The following is a 10,207-nucleotide window of genomic DNA, read 5'->3' as shown; positions in this document are numbered from 1 at the left end:
TCGTAGTGATTCTGATTGCGGTGCTGTAATATTGTCATATATTATATTGCAATATATGTCAAAATTGCATTTGCATATAGCATCCGTCAACTTTGCAATCATCTAGGTGTTTCTCTTGGTGGTGTTTCTGAATACAGGAAAGCCTACGTGCGCTACAGCTGGCTTTGCAGATGCTATCTTCCTACCCAGAATTCATTTCGCCGACAGTGCTTCGGTTCATTCTTTTGAGTCGTTAAACCGGACAATATTATAAGTGCCATGTATTCACAGTGAGACGTATTTATCAATTTGTGCATCTGATTATCGATGTGAGTAATGCTGCATACTTCAAACAGCAAACATGGGTGAAAGTATATTCCTATCCCATGAATCACCGCGGCGCGTGTTGAGCACTGGGCAGCAGCCCTTGCTCTTATGAAAGTGCAAGCATAGCTTAGAAAATCTCTGGTGCAAGTCAAAACGTATTGTTCTTAAAATCGAGGATGCCGTTGGTAACATAATATGCCAATGCAATTGTAGGCTATTGTAATAAAGTAAGAAACGTATATTTTACGACCCAGAGGAACATAATTAAGACATTACCTGGGGAGGACCGTAGTGCAGGCTACTCAAATGCAGCAGTCCGTGCCACTGCTTGGTATATTATCCTGAGTTTTGATTGATAGGCTGATACAGTGACAATTGTTATAAACTTACCCCTAGCATTGAAATAAAAGATGTAGATTTTGACAAGTGCTGGAAAGGCGCGGCACAACCTTCACAGCCAGGTTTCGAGGGTGATTCTCAAATTTCTCACCAACCTCAATGTGGCACTGATTTTAATTTCCCACAAGGCTTTGCCATAAGGAGAAGAATGTTTATCAATATTCCACATAGACCAATAGATTGGGAGCAGAGCAGGCTTATGGCATATTCAGCTAGTTAACCATGTAATAGAAGCCATAGCCTGGGCTACTGATTGTTCACCAAATACTGACAGTCTGTCATGTAGGCCTATTACTAGCAAGGCTATTTATATTTTATTTTTTAAAGAGCTCTTCAAAGACGAAAACAAAAATAAGACCAGATGATGCATTTAATGTGCCACACAGTCTTTGTGCTGCTATTCCATAGAATGTATAATGTATCCAGGAGAGCCTGCACAAATTATCCTACAGTAGGTCTGGGCTATAGATTTTAAAGGGAACGATTACTGGGTTTCTACGTGCAATACTCAGTTTGTTGCAATAGAGCCTACTAACTGGCTGTACCCCCCCCCCCCGAATAAGCTTTTGTATAAAAATCTACACAGACTGTAGCCTACAATGGCAGGCATTTAGGCCCAGGCTGAACAGCATGACTCAAAACCACAGCTGAATAGGATTTCCACCATTAATTAAGATAATCATAATAATTTGATTACTTTCCTACTGTAACATGATTGTACGATGCTATAAAAATAGGCAAATACAAACTTTACACTTCATCTCATTGCTCTAGCCTATTAGGAGGCCTTATGACACAGGTGACGACCCAAACACATTATTTAAAGGCAAATGTGTTGGAGATAAATGGCACATAGTTGAAATATGTCAGAGTCTCAAAGAGGTCTACAAATTATAGCCTGCCTCAAAAAAGAATATTGAGTAGATGAGACACATATTGAGCCTGCTGTGACCAAAGCTGCTGCTTTTCATCACCATAGTGCCAGAAACACCCCAAATGCTACCCCCTGGTGGAGAAATTATGTAGCGCAGGATGAATGCTGCTCTCTTTAACAGGCCTATTCTTAATGTAATGCGCCGTCCAGATATTATGGAGCGCTTAATTCAGGTATTTTGGTGATGATGTTGTTGACATCCGTCTAATGTCCACACATCTACACATTCCAAATGGCCTTCATCCAGTTGGTTATGGACAGGTAAAACAATGCCATTTGGAATGTGTGGCCCTATATTGTAACTAATGAATAAGCAGTCTAGTGGACAGTCAGCTGTCACTTTTTCGCTTTAGTCTACGAAACATTCAAATGGTTATTGTCTTTTTTTTAAAAAACAAACAAAAAAAACAATCTACTTTAATGGAATTGCGGTACACGCACGCACACACGCACGTGCGCACACGCACACTCTTTTCCAGCAGCTATCATAGTATTTTACCCTAAGTGTATTCATGACCGTGGCATGTTATTTGAAACCCAGTGAATTATTAATCACCTGTATGAATGGTCATCCAGTAAGAAAGAGAAAAAGAAAGCGTTAGCGCACTAATCGGCTGCCCATCCCAAAGTATGCTTGTGCTGGTGACTTCTTTTATGGCAGGCACTTTCTGTGGAATTTTGTTATTTTTATGACTCAAACTTTGACGCATAGCCCACAGCATTCAGGACGTGTCCCCATTCTCAGGCTGGTCAAAATAACTTCAAATGCCTAGGCCTAGACTGTTTTCGTAAGGATAAAAGAATAGAGAATTGAGCACATTAACAAAACAACTAATCTTGTCACAGTGTTACTTATAGTAAGTGGATGACAGTCAAACAGCAAAAACAACAGCTAAGCGCGCATAGGGGCTCGTTTTAACCAGCTGGCTAAGGCAAGAAACCCTCATCGTAATTAATGAAATTACCCTGACATCTCCCTCTGCGGTCATTTCTGCACTCACAATGCCTCGTGATGACAGACTCTTTCAGCATGTCAGTTTGAATTTCTTCTCAACAGCGTGCTATAATTTTCAAACGATGCTGACGTAGACCTCCGCTGCGGATCGTAGGAGGGAATCGTTTTAAGACATATGGACTCCACCACACGCATATTTGCACTGACACCATCATTTAATAAACAAACCAAACGTCAGCAGGCAAAATTGCCCACTTATTTATTGGCTTTCGTAACGGTATAAATGCACGGATATGCCAATTGGTCACACACTTTTTCATTGATCAAAGGAGCGGAATAACAACGGAATTCAAGAAATTTTACTTATTTGTCGTTGTTCAAAGCGATGTGCCTTCCCTGGAGATTCAGACAACTTATAGCAATAGTAGTAGTTTTTACCTCAGCCTGCCAAGGTCAGATTAATGAAGTTGGAAAGGTCTATCCACGTAGGAACCATTGGGCTGTAGGTGAGAATACTTAACCTATTTGGTTTTTTTCCTCTTCACCTTGTTTTCCCCCACTTCCTCAAAGTATTGCGTATAGTTCTACTCTTTTGGTTTTGATTCCTTAATTTGATTTGGACATTCTTTAATCACTGTTTGAAGGATGATAACACGTTAGTCAATAACTTTGTAGAATTTTCTGTGCGTCTCAAATCACTTGGGAAGTTTTTACATCATTTAAAGGAACACAATTGCGAAATGTGGAATATCCACAAACTAAGTAAGCTATTTTGCATGCGAGGCTTGGGTTTTATAGAGCGCTCTTCTCAGGTGGCTCTACCAGCGTTCTGTTGGTGCAGTGCGCAACGCTTAGGATTGACCAAAACACTTACATTTAAAACATTGACTAGGTTATATTGTTGTGGATTGTTTGCAGTTTGCACTTTCATGGCTAAAAGATTTAAGAATCGCGTGGTGGTATTTTGGATCAGTGGTGATTGCAGTTAGGCACCCATGGGTCGAGTATTTGTTCTTTTACGCATGCCTTTGGGACATTATTGCGCACTCATTTCGTTCATGTCCCCTTGCCAGAACGAAGACTTAAGTTTGAATTAAGAGTCAAATGTGGGAATGTATACGGATTTTACGCATTAATGTCATTTGAATGGCAATATAGCAATGGGGCGCAAATATCATACGCGACCTTCGATTTCCGTTTTGGGAAAACATATCTCTTGAACAGATTACAGATACATCCTATACTCCAAATACAACAATCTAATGACTATCAGCGCATGTTTCTGAATGAGATTACAGATTATAGCCCAAATGCAACAATATAATGACTATCAACTCATCACCAGCTATTGGAAAGGTGTTGTTGGGTAGGTCTGATACATCTTCAGACAGAAACTCAGAGCTCCCCAACATCTAGTTAATCCATAAGCATAGTCAGAAATTTAGATGGCTTTGCTGTCGTTTTTGTTTAAGCCCAATATGTGTCCATGAAACATCTGGATGAAAGTGTAGCTCATGTACCGCATGAAGCATCTAGATATAAACACATATTCATATCTATTCAGCAAGCGATGTACACCCAGTCAACCTAATTATATTTGTGGACTTGCATAACACTGCTGTGCCCCACAACAGGACACCTAATGGGCAAGAAAAGCATTGACAACCTGCTAGTGGAACATAACCTGGAGAGGGACATTGATATGAACCAGCCTGCTGCATTGGCACCAGCAGCCAAAGACAGAGAACTGGATCGAACACTAGGACCATCCACATCCACAAACCTTTGGGCTTTGATCAGAACCTTACTGACCTTGGAAAAGAACGTGGAGCATGTTCACCGAAAGCAAGTCCAGAACTTTCTGGAAGAAAGGAGAGGGCGATGGGAGGAGGAGAAAGAGGAGAGGGAGCAACACAAACACCTGAGAGAGGTTGGTGAGGAGAGAGTGAGGGTACATTTGTGGTTCTATAAAGTATGTTTTTTTATGAAAGGTTCTGTAATTTTGGACAGATTTGGACAAAGATGGGCATTTTTAATTGGTAGCATGTATTCTTCAAATGAACTCCAAAAAAACTACACACTGGATCTTTTAACCCCTTAAGACACGGCATTATAAATGAGCTGTTACCAGAATGGCAATGACCAAGTCGTAATATATTACTAAAGGCCCTGTGCACTGTCATAGTAGTGTAGTACTATAGTAGTTAACTTTCAATGTCTATTACAGCGTGCCACAGGAGGTACGGCGTGCATTAAGGGGCTACAGTGCTGTTCACTGCTGTACTGAGAGGGGGAGGGTTGAAGAGGACAAAACATGAGATGAGAACAAGAGAGGGATGGAGATCTGGGTTTCAGAAATGAAAAAAAAAACCCACACACAACACATTATTAAGATGAGCCATGTCTACTACATTGTACAACATCACATCTATTAAAATCTACTCTTCAGTTGTATTATATCAGATCTTGTATACGTAGTAGAGGGTGTCTACTCTTGGAAGCTGGCATCTATACCTCTCCCAGAGAGGGAGATTTTATTGAAGGGATAATATTGAATAATATAACATATTAAAATGTGTCATCTTATTAGAACAAAGTAAACAGCAGTTCTTAGATGACAATCCTAACTACTAACTAACACTTCTTTGCATCTGCAGTTGTTGTTCTGTATATCTCCTGTGCACTTTGTATTTGCTAGTGATGTTGGATATGATTATGTCCTCTTTTGAAAGTCGCTTTGGTTATAAAACGTCTGCCAAATGCAATGTAATGTAATAATGTAATGAAATCCGGTGCAACCAGTGCAGGACCGGACATATTAAAAGAAAACAATCTGTTGCCACAGTCATCTTATTAGTTGATATGATAACGGCTTGGTCTCTTTATTAAATGTGTGTGTGTGTGTGTGTGTGTGTGTGTGTGTGTGTGTGTGTGTTTATCTGTGTGTGTGTGTGTGTGTGTGTGTGTATCTGTGTGTGTGTGTGTGTGTGTGTGTGTGTGTGTGTGTGTGTGTGTGTGTGTGTGTGTGTGTGTGTGTGTGTGTTCATATAGGTGGCTGACCTGTTGTTACAGGCTTTGGTGATGAGGGAAACCGCTCCAGCTAAGCTATCAAGCCTAAAGGATTTGCCTCAATACAACATACACTGACTGGCTGTGATGGCAGACATTTTGTTTGATGTGAAAACAGCACCTTCCTGCAACTTTGAAGAGGGAGGACAACATATAACATAGGCTGATTGTATGTATCACATAATAAAGTCAAAGTTTATATTTTTGTATGTGGATCTCTTCCTGTCTACATTCACTGTCCCTGCTGTTTTAAATGGATTTCCATTAATCTTCCATGATCACATAGCATAGCCTACTATTTTATTATAGCCTATTGTTTACAGACGGACATCTCAGTAGGCTAAATACATTTGTCATGATTAGGGCCGGATTTAGATGGCCTGGGGCCCCTAGGCTACAGGTTGCTGTGGGGGGCCCCAAAAGGCAATTTTAGTGAAAAATGTATAATTCATAATGTATAATTTATAATTAGGAACTAATCAGGATAACATGTCTACGTATGTCTACCAACTGCGGCACTCAACACAATGGGGATGAGTTTTTCCAATGTTGCATCTTGTCACAATTCTGCATTTTCCCCCACTTTTGGGTAATCAGCCCCCCCCCCCCCCCACAACAAAAGGGCATGTGCAGTTTTTTTCCATAGTGATAGCATTGGCTATATTGTTGGAGTCCTGGACACAGCTACATCAGACAACAAATCAGTGAACCAGAGTGCAGGTCAACTCATCAGCCACTAGGTGGAGGTAATAGCCTATACCTTTCAATAAAGCACACTTCGAGACATCGCAGTCGAGTCTTGGAGTGGTAGAGGTAATAAAATGAGATGGAACACATTTTTTGTTTTCTAACCTAAACAAACAAACAAACAAAGGAGAGAAAAGAACCACATAGCCTAGGCATACACCCAAGCGCACACAACTAAGCAATTACGCACTGACCTGCACTGTCGACCACTGACCTTCTGCGTCAAAGCACACAGACTCTTTTCAACGTGGAGTTGTCACTTCAGGGACAGGCGACCCAGTCTTTTTTTTGTTACTCGGCACTAATAGGATACTTTGAGACCACAATTAGGGGCTTAGTTGCCCGCGATAAAAGGCGACTGTTAAACGTTTTGCCCATCTCGCTCTCTAGCTAGTTTGTTCACAACAATAGATGCCATTACTCAGACACAGGGTCGCTCAATTGAAAACGTTAATTGGGACCTATGTTAGCAGGGAGCCGTGGTCTGCAGGTCCAAGTTCGAACACGGTTTCCCAATTTGTCCTTCGTGTGATGGCCATATCTTGCCCGACAGCAAATAGGCTATTTTTATTATTATTATTATTTTTTATTTTTTTTATTTTTTTTTAAACGTTTTATTTAGTACGTAAGGCAAATTAGGCCTATCTGAAACTATCTTTATCATCCCTTATTGGGGGTAATCTGGAGGAAATATATGAAATGGTTACTTCTAAAGACTAAGGTGGGACAGGCAGTCATATCATCAGAATAAGATACAGAGGGCACCACCAGTTTGGTAAATTATCCACACGTAGAACTATAATACGTCAGCCAATTCATGCCAATACATTTTCAGACAGGTCGTATCCCATTGCACCACCAGAGGGAGATGGTGACGGTCATTAAACGTTTCTACTGCGTGCGTAATGTGGCCTGTGGCCTGCGTAAAGTTTCATCGGAGTACTACAGCAGTATAGTGGGCCTGCTATCCAAACGTTGCCATAGTCGGCCGTCACTGCGAGTCCCTGAAACATTATGAAGTAGGCCACCACTAGGCCAGAACAAACACACTGGCTAATCAGCAACATTTCCAAATATTTTATTTCAGATAAAAAACTCACTGAGGTTAACAAGATCTTGCCAACGTTAATTGAAAGAATAACTTTACAACCATCAATAACAAAATAATTTGGTAAAGAGTTGCGGACACTGCAACACACTTCAAACTACACTGCCCATTTGCAGTTTAAACTTCACCAAAGTGCACTGAAATCCATGCGCAAAACAGCACACCATTAGTCTACAACAAATATCGAACAGTGCTGCGTCATCGTTTGGGTTTAGCTTTAAGTCGAGGAACAGCCGTCTGGAACATAAATATATAAAAGACAGGGAACTCGAGACGAGCGTATGCATTTTGTGATTCATAGACAAAGGTAAGGGCATTTATTTAGGCCTAAAGGACAAAGAAAGTGTACGGCCATACGACGGAAATAATAAAACATTGTTCACAGTTGTTAGGCTATCATATTAGTGCAATAAATAGATTGTCTCTCTGCAAGTTATCTTGCAATTGAAATCATGAAGGTAGGAACGTTTGTTTAAAGAATACAACTTCACCCTTTGATTTCGGTAAACTAGGAAAGCCCATTTACATGGTATTCAAAAAATAAATTGTGTCAGTTCTAATGCCAATACTATAGCAACTACATTACCACAGTTTTAGTGGTGAAGTAAAAAGTTTTGTACAGTGAACAGTTGATTGTCAATTTTAGGACTATAAAAATATATCTGAAGAGCATTGACTCGACAGAGTTTTATTTATTTATTTCAAGTTCATGTTCATGAGTGAGTTCATTCATCCATCCTCACCATGTTTTACCAATGGATTGAATGTGCTCTTTGGCTTTCATTCTGAGTGAAGCGATGCTGGTGTTCCGTGGGTCTGTCTCCTCTAGCGATATCTTGTCCATGAAGCCTGCGCACTGGTAAGAGGACGGCGGGCACATGCCACCCATGTGGGACAACCCGTGGCTCAGGGACTGTTGACTGATGAAGGGCGGGGGCGTGTAGGTGCCTTGCTGGTGATGCCCCATGAATCCAGGTAAAGATTGAAGCGATGCGGAGGTTGGAAGAGATGCGTTGATCCACGGCTCCAGGCTCAGGCCGGCGCCAAGGGTTTGGGGAGAGGAGCGGCTGAAGGACAGCATGGAGGGTGTAGATTCATGGAGCTTGATGGAACTCACTTCCAGCTTCTCCTGGCGACGCCATTTGGCACGGCGATTCTGGAACCACACCTGAAGGAAAAATAATTCACATAATCTTAAAACTTTGGACATCTTCGGTAGCCTAGTTTAAGAAGCGCTGAAATTATTCAGCTATTTTGGCCATGAAAAAAATGTGAGCGGTCAACATATTTTAGCGTATGAGAAATATTCTGTCTCAATTTGCAACATGACAACATGCACATAACACAATTTGGCTATATGGAACGATCACTGTTAATGAAGGATTAAATCTCAAACGCGTAAAACCTAGGTTAAATTTACGCATCACATGTGCCGAAGTTCAAAGCTCAGAAACAACATTAAATAGGATAATTCTATAAACTAGCTATAGGGCATACCTACATTGTCGTTCCAAAATTATTAACTATTAAACTAAAAACTATTAACTTAAAGCAACCATTTGAACACTTAATTTGGTTGAAAACATTGGTTTGAATGAATAAAATGATTTCCTTTCTATATGGGCTAGTCAATAACTTCAAGAAAAGTTGGACATCGAGCAAGATCCTTTATCAACGATACGATATTGGAATGCGCACGAGAACACCCACATATCACTGTAGAGTTGAGTGACATTACCCCGAGGAAATTAAGGCATTCATTGAGGACCTAAGGTGAAGACAGAAAATAGGTATTTTTAAACACCTACCAGTACATTTAACAGACTATTTTACACCAAAATCAATAGGCAACATAAGATACACACCTGCACGCGGACCTCCGGCAGGTTCACTTTGAGCGCCAGTTCCTCCCTGCTGTACACGTCAGGATAGTGTGACTTCTCAAAGGCTCGCTCAAGCTCGTGCAGCTGAAAGGTCGTGAAAGTCGTCCTATTTCTCCTGTGCTTTTTCTTGGGATTTTCGTCATCTGACAGTTTGCCATCACCATCAGTCACGGAACTAACTGTGGAGCTCGGTCTGGAAGAACAGACACCTGCAGAAAAAAACACACCAGGAAGGTTAGAGGTCATGGCGCCCATTGACTCATCAGTGTTTTTTGTTTTTTGTTTTACTGCGGCCTATTTCTACCTTGCTATGCTATTTCAACACGGAATTGAGCATGGCACATTGTACAACTTGTTTATATAGCTCGTAAGGACCAAATCGGGATATGCTACATAATTTAGCTATAGGCCTATTAAAGTTTGCTCATTTTTTTTACAGTTTACTCACTTTGATAAGTATCCGCGTTGTGCTCCTTCCGAAGTGGAGAGACAACAGCTTGTCCTCTGTGCACGTCTGGAGTGGTGCGCGGGACTCCATTGTAAACGTAGGAAGGGTGAAATATACTTCCATCTTTAAATCCCAAAATGGCTTCGATGCTGTGGACCCTGGCAGAGCCGCTGGGGCTTCGGGCTAACCTTGGAGAGGCAGGCAGGCTTTCCTCCATTCTGTCCGTCTCGCAGTCAGGCAGTCTCATTGAATGGCCGAAGTACTTGGACTACAAAAACACTGACAAGTGTAGTGAATGAAGCTTATATGAAAACTTATATAGCCTAACTAACTTCAGTTCTACCTTCTGGTACTCCGT

General features: G+C 41.0%; 1 protein-coding gene and 1 long non-coding RNA gene across 2 annotated transcripts; one reads left to right on the top strand and one right to left on the bottom strand.

Moving 5' to 3' along the window:
* The first annotated feature begins 86 nt into the window (after positions 1-86).
* Positions 87-5,819, top strand: LOC134458997 (uncharacterized). The gene is made up of 3 exons (XR_010036730.1): positions 87-308; positions 4,229-4,524; positions 5,646-5,819. It is a non-coding gene; the product is annotated as an uncharacterized LOC134458997 (long non-coding RNA).
* A 1,700-nt stretch (positions 5,820-7,519) lies between these two features.
* rx3 (retinal homeobox gene 3) lies at positions 7,520-10,066 on the bottom strand. The gene is made up of 3 exons (XM_063209723.1): positions 9,850-10,066; positions 9,384-9,610; positions 7,520-8,686 (listed from the first exon to the last, which is right to left on the bottom strand). Exons 1-3 carry the CDS (start codon positions 10,064-10,066, stop codon positions 8,258-8,260), a joined length of 873 nt encoding a protein of 290 aa, XP_063065793.1. The 3' UTR covers positions 7,520-8,257.
* Positions 10,067-10,207: the final 141 nt, after the last annotated feature.

This window comes from Engraulis encrasicolus, chromosome 11, assembly GCF_034702125.1.
Source record: "Engraulis encrasicolus isolate BLACKSEA-1 chromosome 11, IST_EnEncr_1.0, whole genome shotgun sequence".
In the NCBI taxonomy this organism is placed as follows: Eukaryota; Metazoa; Chordata; class Actinopteri; order Clupeiformes; family Engraulidae; genus Engraulis; species Engraulis encrasicolus.
This window is presented reverse-complemented; position numbering and strand designations above follow the sequence as displayed.

What these genes read in the sequence shown, in the direction of transcription:
- rx3 (XM_063209723.1), bottom strand. Translation starts at nt 10,066, where the DNA reads ATGGAGGAAAGCCTGCCTGCCTCTCCAAGGTTAGCCCGAAGCCCCAGC. An exon ending in CAACGCGGATACTTATCAAA is followed by an intron (nt 9,611 to 9,849) that starts GTGAGTAAACTG and finishes TTTTTTCTGCAG; the next exon opens with GTGTCTGTTCTTCCAGACCG. An exon ending in TGCCGGAGGTCCGCGTGCAG is followed by an intron (nt 8,687 to 9,383) that starts GTGTGTATCTTA and finishes TTTTTCCTTCAG; the next exon opens with GTGTGGTTCCAGAATCGCCG.